The sequence below is a fragment of the Vombatus ursinus genome, unplaced genomic scaffold (assembly GCF_900497805.2).
Source record: "Vombatus ursinus unplaced genomic scaffold, bare-nosed wombat genome assembly UNPS02014941.1, whole genome shotgun sequence".
NCBI lineage: Eukaryota > Metazoa > Chordata > Mammalia > Diprotodontia > Vombatidae > Vombatus > Vombatus ursinus.
The window spans coordinates 8,955,493-8,979,920 of record NW_020954719.1 but is presented as its reverse complement, the minus strand read 5'-3'; the positions used below and the strand labels follow the sequence as shown (position 1 = coordinate 8,979,920).

General features: G+C 37.6%; 1 protein-coding gene across 1 annotated transcript in view; it reads left to right on the top strand.

The window, feature by feature from the left end:
• Positions 1 to 19,516, top strand: part of TFCP2 (transcription factor CP2) — a 66,134-nt gene extending 46,618 nt beyond the window's left edge. Inside the window, exons 6-15 of the mRNA XM_027844307.1 lie at positions 36 to 188; positions 2,022 to 2,132; positions 2,572 to 2,660; positions 4,921 to 4,969; positions 5,205 to 5,298; positions 12,613 to 12,703; positions 14,022 to 14,140; positions 14,868 to 15,010; positions 17,449 to 17,500; positions 18,131 to 19,516. Coding sequence (XP_027700108.1) covers positions 36 to 188; positions 2,022 to 2,132; positions 2,572 to 2,660; positions 4,921 to 4,969; positions 5,205 to 5,298; positions 12,613 to 12,703; positions 14,022 to 14,140; positions 14,868 to 15,010; positions 17,449 to 17,500; positions 18,131 to 18,168 — 939 coding nt within the window. The 3' untranslated portion in view covers positions 18,169 to 19,516. The remainder of the gene's footprint in view (positions 1 to 35; positions 189 to 2,021; positions 2,133 to 2,571; positions 2,661 to 4,920; positions 4,970 to 5,204; positions 5,299 to 12,612; positions 12,704 to 14,021; positions 14,141 to 14,867; positions 15,011 to 17,448; positions 17,501 to 18,130) is intronic.
• The last annotated feature ends 4,912 nt before the right edge of the window (positions 19,517 to 24,428 follow it).

Below are 24,428 nucleotides of genomic sequence, written 5' to 3'. Positions count from 1 at the left end.
TTTTTATTACTGTTGGGTTGTTTGGTTTTTTTCAGGTACATTGTATCAGCACAGAGTTCACAATGAGAAAACATGGTGGAGAAAAGGGCGTCCCATTCCGAGTTCAGATTGACACCTTCAGGGAGAATGAGAATGGAGAATACACTGAACACTTGCATTCAGCCAGCTGTCAGATCAAAGTTTTCAAGGTACTGCTAACCATTTTGCTTGGTCTCTCTCTTTTCTCTGTCTCTGCTTCAACAGTTATCAACAAATCAGAAATCTAAATTATCATTTCAAATACAATATAGTAAAAATGTGAGAGAACAAAAGAAAACTTACAAGGAAGCAAAGGAAAGATGAATAACTCTCAACATAATGCATAGAATTCATTACAGACTCTTTTTTTTCTTAGTTTTTTTTTTTAATTTTTTGGCAATTGGGGTTAATTGACTTGCCCAGGGTCACACAGCTAGTAAGTGTCAAGTGTTTGGTCTGAGGCCAGATTTGAACTCAGGTTGTCTTGACTTCAGCGCCAGTACTCTATCCACTGAGCCATCTATCTGCCCCCTGCATAGACTCTTGAAATGGAAATTTATTGCTGTATATTTTGAATCCTCTTACATTCTGCTGTGCACATGACATTTTTTTCTTTTATTTTGTATTTAAATTTTAATATTTAAGTTTACAATTTGTTTCTTTTTCTTTTCTTATTGTGTATTTAAGTTCTAGAAAAATAAAATTTTTTTAAAATATAGCCTAACCTAGAAGTGTGCTGGCTTAATTGTGACAGCTGTTCATTTTTGGATTTTGTGGGTGGAAGCAGAAACAAGAATCCTGTTCTGAGCTTGATGAATTCAAGTTACCTTGACCCAGATGAACAATATCCTCCAGTACTCAAAGAACTGGCAGATGTGTTGCTGAACCATTGTCAGTGATATTTGAAATATTGTAGAGGTGCTAAAAGACTAGAGAAGAGCAGATTACATGCACGTGAAATGTGTATGTCATACCAAGGAGGGAGGGACAGCTAACATTGATGACAGGATCCAGAGAGATCTTGATAGATTAGAGCAAAGGTGTCAGATTTTCAAACTTAGTCAGTATGAGTTTTGACACCACTGGGCTAGGGTGGGCTCAGTCTAATAAGGTGAAATTTAGTAACAATAAATGTAAACCCTTACACTTAGGTACAAAAAAATCAGCTCTACCACCACAAGATGGGCAAGTCACAGTTGGCCAACAGTTTGTCTGAAAAAGATCCAAAGGTTTTAGCAAACTGCAGATTCCACTGAACTTCAGTCAACAATGTGGTATGACAGTCAAAAAAGTGCCATTTGTCTACATAAAGAGAGACATAGCTTCCAAGAATAAAGAAGTAATAGTTGCCTAATGCTCTGCCCTCATCAGGCCTCCTCTGAAGCATTGTGTTCAGTTCTGGGCACCACAGTTGAAGATAAGCTAGAGTATATCTAGAGGAAGACAGCTAAGATGTATTGAAGGACCTTGGTTTTATGTCAGATGGAGATCAGTTGAAGGACCTGAGAATGTTTTAGCCTGGAGAAGAGAAGTATTGAGGCCACATGATAGCCAGCTTCATACATTTGAAGGGATGTGCTGTGAAGATGGAATTTGACTTATTATAATTAGCCTCAGAGGAAAGAACCAGAAAGCAGTAGAAGTTGCACGTAGGCATTTTAGGCTTCATGTCTGGGGGAGAAAACCCTTCCCTAACACTTAAAGTTATCCAGAAGGAGAATAGGCTGCCTCTAGAGGTAATGACCTGTTCTTCCTTGAAAGTTTTCAAGCAGAGGATGAATGACACTTTCAGGTATTTTATAACAGGAATCCCTTTCAGATCTAGGTTAGACTGGATGGCTGCTTAGATCCCTTCCAACTCTCAAATTCTGTGATTCTTTGAGCTTTGAGGGATTAAGGAAGGCCGTGGAGTTTGCACAGTTTCACCAAACAGTTGGCCAACTATGTTAGCTAATCTGTCTCTATCAGCACACATTTTTCAACCAAAATTTGTCTAATTCTAGCCCAAAGGTGCAGACAGGAAGCAAAAAACAGACAGGGAGAAAATGGAGAAGCGAACCCCTCATGAAAAGGAAAAATACCAACCTTCCTATGAGACAACTATACTCACGGAGGTAAAAAGATTTTTTCAGAGGTTCATTTCAGTCTTTTTCTGAGTGATTTGCCTTTTCTCTGGGAATTAACTTTTCTGTTACCCAACTAAAACTAACAAGCCTGCTAGGCAGTTTATGGCATAGAGAGAATTTTGGGCAGAACACCTGCTTATCAATGCATTTATTTTTCCCTATGCAATTATAAAGTGATATGGGATTCATGTATTTGCCCTGTAATTCCCTGTTGGTATGAATGGTAGTCCTGGGAGAAGTTCCCATATGTATGTAGGCCTCTGAAAATAGAGGAAATTTGTGAGGTTAGGACTTTAGAATCAAGATATGGGTCTTGTGTTTCTCTGGGGAAATCATCTTGCAGTTCAGATAACACAATTTTAAAGAAGAACATTGAGAGTTAAGTCTACTAAGTCTACTTTATGTCTGAGTTGTACTTTGTTTTCAGTGTTCTCCATGGCCTGAGATCACATATGTCAATAATTCCCCATCACCTGGCTTTAACAGTTCCCATAGCAGTTTTTCAATTGGAGAAGGGTAAGTCTTAGAAATGAAGTTGGCTTGTTTTTGAACTCCAATATATTCTTTCATGACCTTTCCAGAAATGAGGTATACATTTCTAGATCAATAATAATAATAGTTAACATATATATAGTGTTTTATTGTTTACAAAACACTTTCCTCATAACATTCCTAAGAAATAGGTAGTGTAAGTATTTTTGTCCTTTCTTAAATAAAAGGAAATTGTAGGTTAAAGGATTTGTCCAAGATCACACAGCTAGTAAGTGTTGGAGTTGGGCCTCAAACCCGTGTCTTCTGACCATCCCACATTTTTCCCATCTATTTCATTTTGGTAGCAGTAATTTGGTAATCATTGTTGGACCAGCATCATACAAGATTTGAAGAAGTTTCTGTAGTTCTTGCAACCTTTTTACTCATGAAAATAGCATTTGTGGTCAACTTTCAATTACTTGGGGCTACTGATTACTCTGTGCAGATGGATTTACTCAAGTTCTACCACTACCATCTTACCACCTGTCTTTCAACTGTTTGTTTAGTATTCATATTATAGGAAAGTTCCTCATAAAGTCCTTTTTGCTATTTGTTGACACCTTATAGGTAACTGCCAACTGGTATTTGAATGTTGACATCTTGCAAAGAAGGTTGAGGCTGATATAGCATGCTGGAAGAAAAGAGCACTGAATTTAGAGTTAGAAACCCTGGCTTTAAGTCCTAGCTCTGATGCTTATTAGATTTGTGTACTTGGCAATCACTTCAAGCATATTTTCTCATTTGTAAAATGGGGATCAATAATACTTACCTTTACCACATGAGGTTGTTATGAGTCTCTTATTAGACAATGGATATAGAAGCACTTGGTCAAGTGTATTTAATTTAAAATGTAAACTATTGTTATTATTATTCCATTTAACTCCTATCTCTCATTTCCAGAAGTAATTGAAAGTTGGCACAGAAGCCAAAAAAGGTAGTTATATTTTAGGATCATAGGATCATTGATTTAGAGCTGGAAGGGACTTCAAAAGTCCTTTAGACCAACCCCTTCATTTTACAGATGAGGAAACTGAGACCCAGAGAGGGGAGTGCACCCTGGCTAGAACAGACAGGACTGGAGAGGAAAAACCAAGTCAGGACATGAGGGGGAAGCCTCAATGGGAGAAAACTGTCTGAAGAGAGTTCTTAGCATTTAAAACTCTGGACTCTACTGGGCTTTTCCCAAGGGCTACATTCAGGTTTGAAATAGTGGGGGTGGTCTGTTTATATGATGTTTGATTTTATTGAGGACTTATTTCAACTTTGAGGAAGTTTATAAGATTAAGCATAGTGCAAAAATAGGACAATTAAAGATAAAAACAGAATAGAAGCTCAAATAAAGATAGCAGAGTGAAGACATTTCCAACAATCTGAGGCAATTAATAATGTGGCCACTAAATTTGACTCTGGGTTTCCTGATAGCTGTGGGGAACGACACATTTAGGTTACATTATCTGACAAAAGAAAACATAACCAACAATCTATAGAGATAGACTTTTTCTTGGGATTATGATATATTTATAATTAAGTGGATTATATGGTCTATATAATGATAGTTCTAAAGATGTTAATTTTGTTTTGCTTTCTTATCCATTTTTTTCCTCTTATCCTTTCCTTCTTTCCTCCTTTACTCTGTTGATTTGGATCTTTCACACAAATTGCTGTGGGGCTCTGGAGATACCCATGTAACAAGTGGGGAATAAGGGTACCAAAATTTCTTGATGGCCCCTACATCACAGAATGGAAAATACTGATTCTAAATAGAGATAGAGGATAGGGGCTGGGCCTGTGATTTCACTGGTCTGGGAAATTCCCAGGTAAGGACACTTCCTTTAGCAATACTGATCAGTACCTTCTCTACAACTTAACAATCCTACAGCTTTCTAGAGCACAGAGATGTTCATTGACTTGTTCAAGGCAACACAGCCCCTTATGTGACAGAGGCTAGACTCAAACCTAGGTTTTGCTGGCTTTGAGAACTGCCCTCTTGCTGCACTGCCTCTCTGATTTTAAATACAGGGTGTTCCAACTTGGTGCAGTTGTAAGTTTGAATAGCTAAACTAAAATTTGTAGTTCAAAACTGCACGAAGATGTTTAGAATACCCTACTTTTCTCTCAGTGTGTGTGATCTTAAGATCCGTTGTTTAGAGACAGGAAAAAAAGGTGATAATCATTCTAGCGAGATCTCAGTTTTCTTCCTCAAGATGTCATGGGCTTTACTCTTTTATTTTAAATGTCTCTTTAGGAATGGTTCACCAAATCACCAGCCAGAACCACCTCCTCCAATTGCAGATGTAAGTATCACATTGAATGCTAGCTATTTGCCATGTTTCGAAGTACTTTGAGGATTATGGTATTCAACAGATAATACTTGTAGGCTTCCATTGCTCTAGTGGGAGAATCATTTTGGGGGTACAGAAAATTTGTAAACAGGTTAGACCCAAGTTAGAATTGCCACTGAATCTGACGTGTCTGCAATAGATTACTTTCTATAGTTACGAAGTTACTCTTTTGTACTCCTTGTTTCAGAACCTTCTGCCAACAAGTACCCCTCAGGAAGCTCAACAGTGGTTACATCGCAACCGTTTCTCTACTTTCTCACGGCTTTTCACAAACTTCTCAGGTTAGGATTATCTTTCTTTCCTTGTTATGGAAAACTATGTTTTGATGTCTTCTTAGTTCTCATGAAAGGCTTTCATGTGTGCTCTGGACAATTTTTTCTTCTCTTATGAAGTTACCAGACCTTTTCTCTTTTTAAACATTTTTTATCTTTTGTTTTTATGTCACTGTTATTTCCTAATTATCCAGAGAGCTATTGCTTATAACAAAGAATAAAAAAAAAGGAAAAAAATCATTTCTGAAAATTGATAAACACGTCAATCAAATCTAACAGGATAGGCAGTGTTCTGCTTCCATATTTTCCCTCCTCTCTAAAGAAGGGAGGTGGGAAGATGCAGTCTCATATCTCTTCTTCCAGGTCAATTTGGTCATTAAAATGACATAGGATGCAGTTTCAGTTTTTTTAATTTTTTTTTCAATTTGTGTTATTGTAGTTACTGTATATATTGTTTTCCCGGTTTTACTTCATTCTGCATCATTTCATGTGAAACTCTTCATGCCACCTTGTGTTCTTCATACTCATTTTTTCTTCTAGTACAGTAATATTTCATCACATTCATATTTTATAACTTACTTAGAAATTCCCCAATTAATAGGCATTATTTTGTTTCCAGTTCTTTTTACTACAAAAAGTGCTACTATAAATTTTTTTTTAATGTATTGGATTTTTTCTCTCTCTCACTTTTTAGGATATATACCTAACAATGAAATTTCTGGGTCAGCAAATATGGACATTTTAGTAATTTTCTTTGCATAATCCTAAATTACTTTTTGGAATGGTTGGATTCATCACAGATCCAACAGCAGTGTATTAGCATGCTTATCTTTTCAATGAAAAAATATCTTTTAATGAAAATAAAGAATGAGAAATAGACAAACAGGAATGACATTGACACCAGTTACAATAATTTTATCCAGAAGTTAAACTGATTTAAATTAATTGCCACAACAAGGCTTCCAAAAGAGCCCAGAGAGTACCTTAGTCAGCAAACTTTTAACTTATTTGCCAGAGAGAGATGACTGCCCAAGGTAACTCTGGGTCAGACTATAAACTCTGTAAAATCTGCTGAAGGATGATGGATGATTATGAGGAGTATCATTTCATAAAGCAGAGAGAAACAATAAAGAATAAAATCAATTTAAATAATGCTTTAAAGATACCAAAATATCCAATTTGGCAAAGTCACCCCAAGAACATTCAAGGATGAAAATTTTAAAAAGGATTACAGACCAAAGGAAGAAAGAAAAGATTTACAAAAACCATTCCGACAAACTTATTTTTTCCATCAAGGATAGTGGAATTTCCACACTTGGATCCTAAAATCACCGTAGAAATGGCACTAAAAAAAACAAAGATGGAAAAGTCAGCTAGCCTGGACAAAGTAGATATAGAGGAGATCTGTGCTGGCAAAGATACAACTATGGGGGCACTGAGAGACTAGAACATAACTGAAGGAAATGAAGATACCAGAGGATGAAAAAAATCTGGTATCTCATTATTACCAAAAAAAAAAAAATGACTGAGAGAAGATCAATAACTCTACTGATCTCTATGTGTACTCCCATCTATACAAAGTCTTTATGACAGTCATCTGTGTATCAATTGAGGGTATGCTCATTGAGAGTATTAGTAGGAACAACAAGGCTTTTGCAAGCGGTGTTTAACAGTGGACCATAGATCTCATAGTTAACTGGAAGATGTAACAAATATATAACCCCATTGTGCTTTATCCTTTATCATTATGAAAAAGCTTTAAGTTTGGTAGAATAAAACACCTACAGGTTCATTTACAGCAAGATGTCTCTTATCAGGATTATTCTAGATTGAAGATGTAACAATGGAAATAACCCTGTTCAATGAGCCTGATAATAAATATCAGGTGAAGCATGTATCAGGAAGATGTACGCTCACCAAAGGTATTTGCCGCTGTGATCTAAGAGATACACCACAGAATCAAGGTCCAGAAGGGATTCTTTGTAGATGATGAGGACCTCTAGATACTTCTATTTGCAGATGACATTGTATTGATTACATCAAGCCCCAAGACATTGCAGTCTCCTGAAAGAGAAGTCCTGTAGTCAAAGATGTTTGGCCTATACATGCACATAGGAAAGACCAAGTGGATAAAGAATGTCTGTTGCCCAAATTTCAACATTCTTTTGAACATATACTCTGTAAAGCTTGTCTACCAATATGTATATCTGGAACAGATAGTAATAGTACAGATGGACAGTGAGCTGGACCCAGAATTGGCAATGATGAGGAATAAAGAATAGATTGATTTTGGGAAGTTAAAAATCTTTTACTGACTCCTCCAAACTTCCCATGAAGTTCAAGGTGCATCTTTTCAGTAGTTGCATTTTATAGGTATTGCTGTGTCTCAGCAACCATTTGTTTCCATAGAACTACAGATGACTATCACACAGATCATTGGAAAGGCATATAGTCAACATGAGCAGGCTGTAGCATATAACCAATGAAAAACTCAGAACAGTTGTAAAGGATATCATCAAGGATTTATATCAAAAGAAAAGAAGATGGACTAATCACATGATAGAGGGGTGTCAAGATGACAATCTGAGTCCCCTTGAAATTTGAGGAAGGCCTGAGAATTGAGTACCTGGAGCACTGGTTCCCCTGCATTGGGCAAAGACTTTGCCTCCAGTCTGTGGGCTCCCTGTGGCAAACTTTTAGAAAAACATAGATGTTCCTGCCCCATAGGATGAGGAGAAAAGGATGAGTTGTGATCATCATTATTAGAGGGAACTCCAGAATCCATGGTATTATAGATCCATTTGAGTATTGAGTCTTTTCACAGCCTTTAAAATATTGATCATTCTCATATTTTGTTATCTTTCCCAGTTTGATGGGTATGAAGTAAAACCTCAGAAGTGTTTTACATTTTTTCTCATTATTAGTGATTTGGAGTTTTCATATACATTCTCTAGAACAATGATTGTATTAAGAAATTGGGAAAGAAAACAAAAGTAATTTAAATCACTCTAATAACTATAACTATTTCATATAGCATATTTTATCTTTTTCTTTTAAAAAATTTTTTTTAATCAGCAAAAATTGTCCTCTCCATCCCTTCCAACCCCAATTGAGAATTAAAGAAAAACAGAACTCTTGTTATAAACATACATAGTCAAAATATGGAAATGTTTTACATGATTGCACATGTATAACCTGTATCAGATTGCTTACTGTCTCAGGGAGCAGGGAGGGAAGCATAGAATTTGGAACTCAAAGCTTTAAAAACAACAAGAAGAAAAAGAATGTATGAGTAAGACTGCACATCTATAACCTTTATCAAATTGCTTGCCTTCTCAATGAAGGGGGAGGGAAAGAATGGTGGGTGAGAACTTGGTACTCAGTTGTAAAAAAATGAAGGTTAGAAATTGTTTTTTACAAGTAATTGGGAAAAAAATAAAATTTAAAAAAAATTTTAAAAACATATATAGTCAAGCAAAACAAATTTCCACATTGGCTATACTCAAAAGAAAATGTATTTATCTATATACATATATATGTATATAGATACATACATGTATTTGTGTGTACATATCATTTACCTCTCTATCAGGAGCTGGGTAGCATGTTTCATCATTAGACCTGGAACAGTAGTTGCTTATTATGCTGATGAGAATTCCCAAGTCATTTGATGTATAAGTTGTTCTAGTTCCATTCAATTCATTCTGTATCAGTTCATGTAAGTCTTTCCAGGTTTCTCTGAAACCATCCCCGTCATCATTTCTTACTACACAGTAGTATTCCATCATATTCATATACTATAACTTGTATTCCCCATTTTGTATGCCCATTCCCTCGTTGATGCATACCCCTTTAGATTCCTATTCTTTGCCACCTGAAAAAATGCTATAAATATTTTAGAGTTTGTTTTGTTTAGAACTAATTCCTCCTTTGCCCTTCTTCCTTTTCCCTCCTATTTCCTTTTTAAATGAAATGTATTTCTATAGCGAAGTGTTTGTGTATTTTTCCCTCCTTCAACCAGTTCAGATAAGTGTAAAATTCAAGTGTCAGCTGCTCTCCCCAGCCTTTTCCTCCTTGTTTATATTGATGTTTACTGGCACACCCTAATTTTGTGAGATAATTTTCCCTAACCTTCTCCCACCTTGCCCAGTGTATTACTCTTTCCTTCTCTTTTGTTCTTTTCTTAAGATTAGCAAGACAGAATCATTCCAAGGCCTTTTTTCTAATTAGACTTCCTCTCTGACCCCTTATGATGATTGGATTCAAAGAGGACATGTCTTTTATCTCTTCATATTAGAATGTCAGCAGTTTATCTTGATTTAGCCCTTTCTAAGTGTTCATTAGTGGTTACCTTTTTATGTTTCTCTTAACTCTTGAGTTTGAACTTCAGAGTTTCTACTCTGCTCTGGTCTTTTCATCAGGAATGCTGGAAAGACCTCTATTAAATAAAGTCCATTCTTCCCCCGTATGATTATGTTTTGCTGGGTGAATTATTCTTGCCTGTAAACCTATATCCTTTGCCTTCTGGAATATCATATTTCAAGCTCTCTACTCCTTCACTGTAGTAGTGGCTGCTAAATTTGGTCCTCTTCGAGAACAAAGGATAAACAACAGCATTGGCTGCTAAATTATTTGTGATCCTGATTGTGCCTCTTTGGTAATTGAATTTTTTCTTTCTGGCTGATTACAGTATTTTTCTTTGACCTGGAAGCTCTGGATTTTGGTTATGACAGTCCTTGTAGTTTTTATTTTGGGATTTCTTTCAGGACGTGACCAATAGATTCTTTCTAGTTCCACTTTGTTGTCTGATTCTGGACAGTTTCCTTTTGAGATTTCTTGAAACATGTCTAGGCTTTTTTATTTTTTTGTCACAACTTTCAAATGGTTGGATGATCCTTAAATTTTCTCTCCTCAGTCTCATTTCTACATCATTTGTTTTCCTATGAGATACTTTACATTTTCTTCTATTATTTTCAATCTTTTGACTTTATTTTAATATTTCTTGTTGTGTCATGGAGTCATTAGCTTCTGTTTGGTTCATTCTAATTTTTAGAGAGTTTGTTGCTTGGGCAAGGTTTTGTACCAGAGCTTTTACCATGCTGTTAATTCCCTTTCCAATTTTTCTTCCATGGCTCTCATTTAACACTTGTTTAATCGCTTTCAGGAATTCAAATTGAATATGTGCCCAAGTTGCATTTTGAGGCTTTTCTTATGAATGTTTTTTTCTTCTGATTTTTTTTGTCACTTTATTTTTGTTTTTAGTTCCAAATTTTTTCCTTCCCTCCACTCATTCTTCCACCCATTAATAAAGCAAGAAATATTACACCCATGATACATATAAAGTCATGCAAAATATATTTGGGCATTAGCCATGTTCCAGGGAGGGGTGGGGGAAGCAAGAAACATAAAGGGGAAAAAATGCTCCAGCCTTCACTCTAAGTCCATCAGTTCTCTATCTGGAGATGAATAGCACTTTTCATCATGAATCCTTTGGAATTGTCATGGATCATTGTATTAATCAGAGTAGCTAAGTCTTTCACAGTTGATCATTTACATTGTTCCACTGGTTCTGCTCACTTCGCTTTGCATCAAATTATATGTCTTCTGAGGTTTTTCTGAAACCATCCCCCCTCATCCTTATAGCAAAATTATTCTGTCACAATCATGTGCCATAGCTTGTTCATTCATTCCCTAATTGATGGACATCCCCTCAGTTTCCAATTCTTTGCCACCACAAAAAGAGCTGCTGTGAATATTTTTGTACAGATGGGTCCTTTTCCTATTATCCCCTAGGCCTAGTAGTGATATTATCAGGTCAAAGAGTATATGCCTTATGAATGTTTTGGAATCATTCTTTTCTTTTGGGTTTTGTGTCTTAAGTGTCCCTGTCACCAGAATAGCTTTTTTTGGTGCAGTTCTTTCTTTTTCCTCATTCTTCCAGCCTACTTCCTGCCTTTGGACTTGTTAGGGCTGGGCTCTATGTGCTTCTGGAGGGAAGGTCTGGACTAGTCCTGGTTGCTGCTTTCTTGAGGCATTGACTATTATTCTGGTATCTCAAGGGCAGCTCAAGCTTGAGACCTGCCAGCCAACAGCTTTCCTGAAGCAGTCTGATCCAATAGTGGCCTTCAGTTTGACCACTGTCAGCCATATGAGCAGCTCTGCTGGGGCAAAAGCAGAACCACAGGGTGGACCTGGGGCTGCTTCTCACCCTGGTACCCGCTGCTCCCCTTGCTTAATTCTGGTTCCAGGGCCTGCTGACCTCTTTGTCTTCCTGTGCTGACTGAACCGGAAAAATGATTCACTGTGATTTTTTGTTTTTGCATTTCTTCATAAGATTTGGGTCTGGCATGTTTCCTAGATCTATTTAGAGGAGTTTTGTGAGAAGAGCTCACTGTACTTTTCCTACTGTTCTGCCATTTTGTCTCATATAATACTTTAAAGAAGGGAATGTAGAGATCTTCTATTCAGTGTTATTTTTAAAAATTCTCTTCAAGCTCAGATTCTTAGAATCTAGCCACTGCTATAATCTAGCCAATAGTTCACTAATGTTCAGACTCCTTAAGAGTCTGCCCAATATGACAGATGTTCTAATAAACTTTGTCTTTGGCTGAAAAAAAAAGAAAAATCCTTTTTCAAAAGTTCCTAATATATTTTACTCATATGGAGAAAATGGCAGCAAAAATTAGTAATAAAAAAGAATATGGCAGCCTTGATATTCAGACACATTTTCATGACAGAAGAAAACAGAAACATGAGACAGTGAAACGATACAAATGAGCACAGAACCACCTTCCTCATCTCTACTCAACTCTACAAAGACACAGTACTGAGAGTATATCTGCTCAGCAGTGGGACCTTTTGTTCAAAGGGAAGGCATATTTTATTCACTTTTTAACATGAGAAGGAAGATGTTAACTTTTAAGAAACATGATTCAATAACCTCCCAGTGATCACCATATCACTACGATGCCAGACATAATAGAAAATGCTAAAAGGAACACTATTCGTTGACTTCTTTCCCTAAATCATCAGGAGGATGAGAAGCACCTACTTCCTAACCTGGTTTCACCATTCACAGCTATGAATCTGGAAAAACAGAGTGTGCCACCAAGTCAGTGATCTTAGATCCATAAAATGTTACAACTGGAAAGATCCTGGGATATCTAACACAGATTCCTTATTTTGTAAAAATGCTAATAATATTTATATATAACACTTAAAGGTTTGCAAATCTTTAAAAACAAAATTCTCTTCAAAAGCCCATGTTGGTGTGTATTACAGACTCTTACTTTATTCCTCATGTTTTTATTTTATGCTTATTAGGTGCAGATTTATTGAAGTTAACCAGAGATGATGTTATCCAAATTTGTGGCCCTGCTGATGGAATCCGACTCTTTAATGCCTTAAAAGGGCGGTATGTAATTAGTTTTAGAGTGAATTTAGGTTTCACGCATTAGTTTGCTTTAGGATGTGAAATCCAGAGTATTTTGTGGGGCACTTAGTTACCCTGTCGTCAAAATTTTTTCATTATGGCCCAGCGGACTCCCTATCATAGTACCCCATATTCTATTATCAAGAGAAGATTTGGCCGGGGGGGGGGGGGGGGCAGAGATTTTACTGTAATTTAGGGATGGATGAAATGGAGCAGAGGCCATGATGAATATTAAAAGTTCTTATTATGTACTAGGTATTATGTGGAGAAACCCAGTAGACCCAGTTCCTGCCCTCTCACTCTTATAACAAGAAACACATGCAGGATGTGCCAACAAAATTTAAATAGTTACTACATACTGGGAATAAAGTGTTTGCATTAAATACATGACTAGCATGAGTGCATTTTAGAGTATTTGAGTTTGGGAAGATTTCTTGGAAGAAGTAGGATTTTAAGATTTGGCTTAAAAAAAAGACTGTGTATGGGGCAGCTAGGTGGAGCAGTGGATAGAGCACTGGCCCTGGAGTTAGGAGGACCTGAGTTCAAATGTGACCTCAGACACTTGACACTCACTAGCTGTGTGACCTTGAGCAAGGCACTTAACCCTTCAGGGCTCTAGGCCAGAGTTATCAAACTCGGAGTACAATTCCCAAGTGCAAAAATCAGATTAAAATGCAATTTGGAAATGTTTAACAATAAATAAAGATACAGTGCAACATAGATAATGTTGATCTGTGGCTTTCTAAGTGAGTATGCAGCAGGCAGGTATCCATTTCTGTTTGAGATTGACTATACTGCTCTGGGCAACTCCCTGAAACTACAAGTTGCAAAGAAAGTGCCAACATGCGTTGGTAAAGAGTTTCTCACCTCAGAACCATCTGTGCCATTGAAATAATTCGATCCATCAGTAAATATCTATTAAGTTCATTCTTCTGTTCTAAGTGCTAGATCACCGATCCTATCCTTTTTAAAAGAAATAGTGTGGTGTTTTTAGGAGGAAGGAGTAGGGACATTACTTATAAGCAATCTAGTACAGTCACATGAATAGAATGGAATGTATTTGCAGAAGGAAAACAGGTTGAGCTACGGGTGGCCTAATGTATTCTGCTGAGGGCCCTGAAACAAATCTTGGGCCTGGTCCACAGTTTATGGAGTCAGAGCTTATATTTTTAGTCTCTTTTGTCTATAGGCAGAGTAGTCTTATTGGTCACAACATATATATTATTATCTTTAAAGTTGATGTTCCATAAAATGTGCCTGCCCTAAGAACTTTACAGCTTACCAGATGCTTCCTCCCTAGGATGGTGAGGCCCAGGCTGACGATTTATGTTTGCCAGGAAACCTTGGAGTTGAGGGAGCAGCAGCAGCAGCAGCAGGAGCAGAAACATGAGAATGGAGACTCAAATGGTGCTTTCTTCGGTAGGTCATTCAGAAGAGAACAAGACGGATTCAGAGAGAGGTGAAAGGGAGACTCAAGTGTCCATGACATGATGGGAGTCCACTAAGTGACAGATGTGGGAATTCGTAGAAAAGTAGGTCTGTGATTAGAGACTTATTTCTAGGATCAAATGCGAACTCCTTTGTTTGCCATTTTAAACCCTTCACAACTTGGCCCCAGACCACTTTTCTAATCTTACGGTGCTTCCTTTCATACACTCAATGGTCCAGTCAAACTGGCATTCTCATTGTTCTTCATACATGGCACTGCATTTCCTTTCTCTCTGCTTTTTTCACTTGCTGTCTCTCGTGCCTGGAAGACACCCCCACCTTTTAGAATCCTCAATTTCCTTCAAGACTCAGTTCAAGTGCTACCTTCTACATGAAGCTTTCGTCTAATTCCCTCCCTCCCTGCCCCATTGTCCATGCCTGCCTTCCCCAAAATCACCTTGTATCTATTTTGTATCTGCCTTATGTTTACCAACATATGTACATGTTGTTTTCCCCTCTAGAATGTGAGCTCCTGGAGAGTAGGGGGGTGTGTCTTTTTTGTCTTTATAGTAATCCTAGTGGCTAGTACAGTATCTGGCACATTATAGGAGGACAATAAATATTTTTTGATTGATCTCTTGATTGATTAATTGTGCAGGAATATCCTTCCTTAGGGAACAATCTGGCCCTGACTGCTGATTCTTTCTTCACTTTTCAGTGTACCATGCCATCTATCTGGAAGAACTGACAGCTGTTGAGCTGACAGAGAAAATCGCTCAGCTTTTCAGTATTTCCCCTTGTCAGATCAGTCAGATCTACAAACAGGGGCCAACAGGAATCCATGTGCTCATCAGTGATGAGGTAAATTCTGAATAGAGCTTTACCATCAAACAATTTGATATTCAAGAAGGTGTCATATAATACAGTACCAATCAGATATCCTAAGAACAATTCTCTGTCAAACTCCTTTTTTCGTTTTTCTGCTTAAAACTAAAATGTATTCTTCAAACACCCTTGAAATACATGAGCAAAAAGGCAGATGATTCTAAAGATTTTCAGAGACTCGCCATTTGAAGAATATGAGTTCAGCAAGATATCCTTCCTATTTAAGACCCCATTTGGTGGCTGCTCGAGGGCAGAGGAATTAAGGAGGCAGACTTACCTTACCTGAAATGTTACAAAAGCTGACTATCTCTGTGCAGATGGCTCCTAAATCCCTCTCTTCCTTCAAGATTACTTAAAATTCCACATTCTACAGAAAGCCTTCCTCAGAACCCTCTGCTGATAGTGCCTTCTCTCTAAGATTACCTTCCATCTACTCTGTATGTGTCTTATATGTACACAGTTATTTACTTCTTGTCTCCACTGTTGGAATATCCCCAGTACAGCATTTGGCACATAGTAAGAGTTTAATAAATAATTGTTGGGTCACTGCATATCTAATCCAAGTTTCCCCAGCTCCAGTTTGACAGCACCAAATATCCATTGGCCATCTCAAATACATGTCCAAAAGAAAATTAATTACTCACTCCTCTCCTCCAGAAAAATACCCCTTTTCCAGACTTCCTCATCTAGGATAGGACACCATCATTCCAAGTCACCCAAGTTTGCAACCTAAGTGTCATCCTAGACTCTTCACCCCACATAGCCAATCAGTTGCCAAATCTTGTCATTTCTACCTCTGCAACATCTCTGCAAATATCCACTCCTCTCCACTCACAGCCACCACCCTAATTCAGATCTTCACCATTTCTCACCTGGACTTCAACAGTAGCCTCCATTTTTGGTATGCTGTCTCAAGCCTTTCCATTCCAGTCCATCCTCTACACAGCTGCCAGAGTGATTTTCCCATAACTCAGGTCTGATCATCTCACCACCCCTAATAAACTCCAGTGGTTCCTATGGCTTCAAGGATAAACTCCTCTGTTTGACATTTAAAGCTCTTCATAGCCTAACTCCTTCTTGCCTTTCCAGTCTTCTTATACTTTACCCCTCCTTCTCTAACTCTTTGTTTTAGCCATAGTGGCCTATTCAGTGTTTGGCTTACATGACATACTTCATCACCCATCTTTTGATTCCTTTGCACTTGTTTTCCCAAATGCCTTCCCTCATCACTTCTCAATCTCACATGGTTTCCTTCAAGACTTTAGCTCAGGTGCCACCGTTTTCATGAAGCCTGCCTTGGTCCCACAAGCTACTACCACATTCCCTTCTCAAACTGTCTTGTATTCATTTTGTATACATCCTGTATATATTCATATGTGTACATGTTTTCTCTCTAATTAGGATATAAGATCCTTGAGGCAGGAGCTATTTGACTTGTCTTTGTATATGCAGTGCTTAGCATAGTGCCTCACACATTAGCTTAATAAATGCTTATTGATTGGTTAATATCTCTTGAGCTAAAGTGCTTGTGATCTAATAATATTTTGTTTAAGCTTTTAGAAGTTTACTTACCCTTTTTTTTTAAGTTCCAAATGCTCTCCCTCCCCACCCTTTGAGAAGGCAAGAAATACAGTGTTCAATATACATATGAAGTCATACAGACATATTTCTGCATGAATCATGTTCCAAAAAGAAAAAAAAATATGCTTTAGTCTACAGTGAGTCCCTTTTAAGTTCTGTATCTAAATGTAGATAGCATTTTCCATCATGAGTCCTTTGGAATTGTGGTTAATCATTGTATTTATCAGAATTGCTAAGTCTTTCACAGTTGATTCATTGTTCCAGTATTGCTATTACTGGGTACAGTGTTTTTCTGATTCTTCTCTCATCTCTGTCTGTCATTTCATATAGGTCTCCTCAGGATTCTCTGAAACCATCACCTTCATCATTTTTTATAGCACAGTAATATTCCTTCATATTCACGTACTGTAATTTATTCAGCCATTCCCCAAATGAGGGGGTCCCCTCATTTTCCAATTCTTTGCCACCATAAATAAGAACTGCTATAAATATTTTTGTACAAATGAGTCCTTTACCCTTTTCTTTGATCTCTTTGGAAGAGAGACTTGGTAGTGGTATTGATTGGTCAAAGGGTATGCACAGTTTTATAGTCCTTTGGATATAGTTCCAAATTGTTCTCCAGAATGGTTGGACCAGTTCACATCTCCACCAGCAACAGTGCATTAATATCCCAATTTTTCCATATCCCCTCCAGCATTTGTAATTTTCCTTTTTTGTCATGTTAACCAATCTGATGGGTGCAAGGTGGTACCTCAGAGTTGTTTTAATTTACATTCTCTTATATTAGTGATTTGGAGCATTTTTTTTTCACTTAGTCTTATTGCTTCTTTTAGATGATTCAGAACTTTCAGGAGGAAGCTTGTTTTATTCTGGACACGATGAAAGGTAATAGAACAATAAAAATACTTTTGTTTTTATTCGGTCTGATCTGTAATTTCATCTGTAGTATTCTGATGAGGAAACTCCCTCTACCAAAATAGAACAGCAACTTCTGCAAATTACAGTCTTAAAAAATTGTCTGGGACACTAAAAAATTAAGTGACTTGCTGAAAGTCACACAACCAGTATCTGTCAGAGATGTATCACTCAAACCAGATCTTCCTAACACTCGGCATCTCTACCCACTATACCATGATGCCTGTATTTCTACTCTATCAGTCTTTAAGGAACTCTCAAGACTTTTTTCGTACATTGTCTCTTTGAGAGGAAGAAAAGCAAAGTAGTGTTAGTTCTGTATGTTGGTTAAGAAACAAGCTCTCTAAGAGTTTATTATTGATTAGAAGTTGTCTTATGCCATTATCAAAGTTTACTAGCTACCTCATAGTTACTTACTTAGTGGCAGTCATCCTGCCTTCAATGTTCATGTTACTTTTTTGCTGCTTTTCTGATACAAGTGCATTGTTCTGTGTAAAAGCTGAGAAATCCTCTTTCTTTCTCTTATGAGAACCTGTCACACTTCTCCCCATCCTTGCTGTGTTTTGGAGGTGACAAATGATCTTTCTGCTTCTTTTTCAGCTGAAACCAATGATAGCTACCACATCATATTGAAATAGAAGGGGAGCATCCCATGCTGGGTAGCTGCTGCTTCCTTCACCCTTTGGACACTCCTCCTCTTGCAGAGGGATATGGATAGACAGTTGGAGGTCTGCAGGAGCCTAACTGATGGAGAGTGGGAGGTGGGGTGGTGCTACGCTCCAGAGGTGGAATCCCAGCCCTCTGTTCCCTGTCCCAACCCTCTTGCCACACACAGTTTCCTGTCAGGCATGCATTTCTACAGCTATTTCTTAGTTACAATTTCTGGACTGTGTTGTTGTTGAATATTGATAGAAGCTTGTCATATCATTTAGGTTTTATGTAGGGCATAATGATGATGGGAATTGTGTGATGTTTAATTGAAAGACGTCAAATTTTATGATAATCTGGAGCTATGTAATTTTTTTTCTAATATATAAATAAAAATGAATCTCTATATTCTTTAGACTACCCACCAACCAACCCACCCATGACATACCTGCAGTCTCTGCTTTCACTGCCGTGTATTAGCTCCTGGAAAGCAGAATGGTAGGGAAAAAATTTTTTTTCCCACACACTGTATATCCTGCCATTACCATCTTGACACCACATGGTGATCCTGCATTGCTGTGGTGAAATATGAGTTTACATGGAGGACTGAGGCAACAGTTGCCAAAAGTGACCTATTAGTAGGGTCAGAGATATGAAAAATGAAATAATAAGTGCTCTCTCTTGCTCTCTCTCTCTTTTGGGGGGGAGCACTGTAACACAATAAAGTTGGCAGGATTTGAGCACTGACTGCACTTCCCAAAGTTAATTTTTCCCAATGAAGTTCTCAGACCTTTCTTTTTAGTATATTGGACTTTTTCTCTTTCTACCCTGTGTCCTCATTCCTTATGTAAGAGACACTTTTGTTTTTGTAATGTTCTTGACTTGGGTACTTTTTAAGAAAGTCTTTCCCACGTGAGTAGAAGGAGCCCTAGACTAGGAGTCAAGACCCAGGTTCTAATCCTCAGCTCTGTGATCTTGAGCAGCTGAATCCTTTCAGGCCTCTCTTTCCTATCTATGAAGTAAAGAATATGAGTAAGGTGATCTCTAAGGTCCTTTTTAGCTCTAAAATCTAGAATTCTATGATCCTATTTGTATTCACACCCTTCCCATATGTTTTTGTTCTCCTTGAAAAATGATTGTGTCTGTGACTATGGGTATTCCTTTCGTGTTTTACTTATAGACTGTCAAGAATTCCCTTTACAGATTGAGTTAGGGCTGAAGAAGACAACGTTCAAAGATTGTGTACGGGTTTGAATTTTTTTTTTTAAGCACTTGATAAAGCTTGATTGGTTTTTATACCGAGGAAATTTTTGTCCATTAAAGTTATCCTGCAATGTAGTCTAATTCCTTTTGGTTTAAAGCAAATTGAAAATCTGTAAGATAGAAGATTAAAAAATAGTTTCTTGGTAACTTCTACATGACTTTGACTAAAGCAACCTGACTTGCCTTTTAGAGGATTTTCAGTCAGATGTCCTCATTTTCTGGGGTAGTCACAGTTATGCCACACGCCCAAGTTGGTTCCCCAGCATTGGTCCCACTTCTTCCTATGTCAGCCCATGATAACCTTTTTCATAGGTTATGCTAATTGTCACAATTTTTTGAGAGAAGTATTCAAAGTCCCAGCAATGAACACGAATTTGTGTCTCCTAAGGTGAGGCCCTCAGATTTACTAGTAGGTTGTTTTTATTGCCAAGAAAATTTATCAGGCCTCTTTTGTGTCAAGTCTGAAAAAGATTGGTATAATAATGAAACCTACAATAAGTGCCTGAAATGAGATTTAAAAGAAAGTAACTCGTTTTTGTTTCACTTAAATTGAAGAAATAAAGATGTATGATAGTTAGGTGTCTGGCTCTACTCTCCTCTTCTCCACCCACCCTCCCCCCCCCCCAAAAAAGAAATAAAGTCACAACTTGCTTGACTTAAGCACTGCCTATAATAGTCCTTTGAAAAATGAATAATCTTATTCCAGAAGAGTATCTGTACCATGCAGAATAGAGACTTGAATCCTTACCAGGGGTTGAATTCAAAGTTCTGAGGAAGAGAAAATGATTGATGTACCAGGGCCAAATACAAAGCAATGAGAGTCCTTTTACAACCCACACAACCAAACCAATCTCAATACTTTCTGGGTTCACAGTGCAGATCATTTTTACATCTGGATTTTAGGTGGAGTTGATAATGGAGAGAAGGAGCTGATAAGATGTGAAGGTGGTGGATACTGCCAAGAAAGATTGTAGCAGATCAAATGAGAAATGACACGTTTGGGCAAGGACTATGAGAGTAAAGTCTGAGGAGATGGAGCCAGGTGATAGTCATTGTCACCTTAATGGTTTGAACCAAAGGGATGGGCAGAATCATGGTGCTTTCTGTAGCATTGGGGTAAGTGGGCAGGGGACAAGCAAGGATTTAGCTATTGATATTACCCATTTTTAGTTTGATATGACAGATGAAGACCAGTGTTGCATAGACTCCTTTCCTTGGACCCTTAAGTAGTCTGATAAAGTTTTACTATGGAAAAGCAACAGTGCTTCTCCTACAAACAACCTGAAATTACATCACTGTGAAGAAGTGAATTTTTCACTTTTACTTTTAAAGAGAATTTAAAAGACACTAGTTTACTTCTTCCCTGCTTTAGCTTTCCCCTTCCAGCAAGTATTTAACAGTTCCAGGTGGCGGTGTTTGATTTGTGAATGAAGAGCTAAAAAGAGCCCAGTTCCTGCAATGTGGGTTTCATTATTTTTTATTCTTGATTTTCGGCTTCCTTGGCCATGGGGCTTCTCTAGGAATTTCATGATTGTTTTTTCCTAGACTGTTAGGAACTCTCTCTGTTGATAGCAATAGAACCTGGGCAAATGCCCCACCTATGTTTGCTGTAATTTACATAGAATTTATGCTCTAATTCACGTAGAATAAACATTATGTAATTTTTCTGCTTATTCTTTTGGTAGTTGATGTAGTTCCTGAATTGCTTAGTAAGACCTCTGCAGAAAGGTTTATTTTCATTATAGTAGTGTAAACAAAGCTTGGTTTTATTACCCACACTCTAGAGATTAAATGAGGAAGAACCTAGAATACTTTGTTTGAGGTTGGTCCAAAGAGACTTGAGTGAGGTAAGAATGTGTTGGTTATTTGCCAAAACAGGAAGTGGCTCCAACACACATTGACTTCACTGTGAAATGTCATTTATCTTTTTTTTCCTCCTATTTATTTTCATGGTTTTATTTTTTATTTTTCTGTACACCTTGAAGTTTCCTTCCTTTCTTCCTCATTCCTTTTCCTTTCCCTATCTTACCTTTAAACTTCTAAATTTCCTGATTATCTGTATAAGGTCTTTGTTGTATTACCATGTATCATTTTATCTTAGTCTTTCATTCCATTTCTTGAATAATTCTTTTAGCCTAATACTCATTTGTTCATTTTTTTTCCCCTCTGACAATGAATATAGATTTATTCAGGAGATTTATGTGATGGGGTGGGGAGAGGGAGATGGATCTATGAGTTCATTCTTCCCTATAGGGAAAATTGGTGTACCCAGGCAGATCAGTACCTGCTCTGTAATTTACAGCCTTACATATTTGCCTAGGGGGACTGAAAAATTAAATGATTTGCCCAGTCACACTGCCAGTATGTGTCAGGTGGGATTCGAACCCAGATCTTTCTGATTCGGCTGCTCTTTATCCACTAGGCCACAGCTGCTTCTCCCACAAACATATTTCTTAAGTTACATATATATTTAATTTGTGTAATTTCACCAAAAATTGTTATTTAAATTCTAATAATCATTCTGATTTTTAACTTACATAAATCTGTATTTTGTTTGGCTTAGAGTAGGGATTCCTAGTTCTATTTGTGTCTTGGACCCTTTTGCCAGTCTGCTAAATCCTATAGATCCTTTCTCAATAATGTTTTAAAATACATAAAATAAAAGATGTAGGATTGCAATTGTATTGAAATATAGCTATCAAAATACATTTTTTTTTTTGGGTAGGCAATGGGGTTAAGTGACTTGCCCAGGGTCACACATTAAGTATTATGTGTCTAAGGTAGGATTTGAACTCAGATCCTCCTGAATCAAGGGCCAGTGCTCCATCCACTGCACCACCTAGCTGCCACCCAAAAAACATATTAAAAGCAAGTTTACAAACTCCACGTTAATTCTTGGCTTAGAGGAAGGTACATGTGCCTCATGTTAAACACCTGTTTTCTTTTTTTTTTTTAATGAGGCAGATGAGGTTAAGTGACTTGCCCAGGGTCACACAGCTAGTAAGTGTTACGTGTCTGAGGTCAGATATGAACCCAGGTCCTCCTGACTCCAAGGCCGGAGCTCTATCCACTGCGCCACCTAGCTGCCCCTTAAATACCTATTTTCCACAGGAACTAACTCTTGATTTTTCATTTAAAACTCTAATTAATGTTTTTTCTTCAAGATTCTCCATATAGTTTTGTTTTACCTTTTCTTCAGCCACCTGAACCCCTTTTCCCTTATCCCTCCCGCCCCATCTTCTTGTCTTTCATACTCTTAACTGGGTTTTATGCCTTTTTTTTTTTCTTTTCCATTTTTAGGCAGTTGGGGTTAAGTGACTTGCCCTGGGTCACACAGCTAGTAAGTGTCAAGTGTTTGGTCTGAGGCTGGAATTGAACTCAGGTCCTCCTGACTTCAGGGCCGGTGCTCTATCCACTGTGCCACCCAGCTGCCCCCAATTTTATGTCTTTTGATAGCTCCCTCTCTGTAGGCCATTTAGTATGGTTTCTCCAAGTGATTTTTTTTTTTGCCTGTCTCCATTTTAAATGTGTGGTGATATTAACTCCGTTTTCCTAGATTGTTTTCATTGGTTTCATCCATTAATTCAGCAGTCATTGAACCTGTAACATACTGACTTTAACATAAGGATTCTTGGGCCTTGCCAGCTATCCTTTTTCTACAACTTTAGAACTTCTGAGCCTTCAACTGAACTTTCTTTGTATTGTCTCCCCCAATTAGAGTGTGAGCTCCCTGAGAGCAAGGATGTTGTCACTTTTTTTTTTGTGCTTTGGCCCTTAGCACAGTGCTTGGCACTCCGTAAGTGCTAAATAAATGCTCTTTAATTCATATGCAAAGCCCTGTGTTAAATTCTATGAGAATACAAAGATGAAAAAAAGTTTCTATTCTCTGAATGTTGATTGTCTAGTAGTGACATACACCAAAGACCAATCCTAAGGTAGTGCATAATGGAGGTACACACAGAGTGCCATCAGAGTTCATAGAGGGGATGATAGAAGGCTTTATATAGGATGTGGCATGGGGGATTAATAGTATTTCAGTAAAAACCTAATGTGAGGAGGGGACATTGAGTCCAATGTGATGTGGGCAATTTGTTTAGGGAATAGCAAATATATTTCAGATGAAGTGTAGAATATGTAAAGGGTGCTGGTGAGAGATAAAATAGTCCTACTCTCCTATGTAGGTCCTGAATGTCAAGCTAAGGCATTTGAACTTTCTTCAATACTAATAATAACAGTAGCTAACATTTACTTAGGGCCTTCTATGTCCAAGCACTATGCTAAGCAGTTTACAGTTACTTCATGATAGGCATTAGAGAATTGTTGAAGGAAGGGATGACATCCATGTACAAAATTGGATTAGAGAAGATCCAAATCTGTAATCAAGAAGACCAGCTACAGGGTGGTAGAGTAGTCTAGGTAAGCAGTATGGAGGGCCTAAACTGAAGTATGGCCTTGTGTGGAAAGGAGGTGATCAATGCAAGGGATAGTGATAGGATTTGGCAGCTGATTTGATAAGAGCTAAAAAAGGAAAAATCAGAGATGATTGGGATTCCATATTTAGTTAATTGGTAAAATAGTGGTTCCATTAAGTTACTACGGTCGGGGTCAAAAATGGCACCAGTCATGTTCATGCCATGCACTTAAACCTTGTCTTGTTAGTAAGTAGAATTAAAAAATCACCCTGATTCCTGACCTTTTCCCCCCACGTTGCTCAGAACATAATAACCTTTATCTCATTTGTTGTCACATCTGTTACTGAATATTGTCCTTAGGTTAAAAAATAACAAAGAGGACTTTGAACATGTGCTAAAAGCAGAACATTTTTCCTTTCTGGTAATTTCATTTTCCTAAGGCTGTGATATTTATGAGGGGAGCTACCATTCTGGACCTAATTCTGACCAGTGAAGACCTAGATGAAGTGGAAATGACTGGAGGGGAGGCAGTGACTGTGCCATCTTGTCACTTGTGGTAACTAAGGAAGAGAATG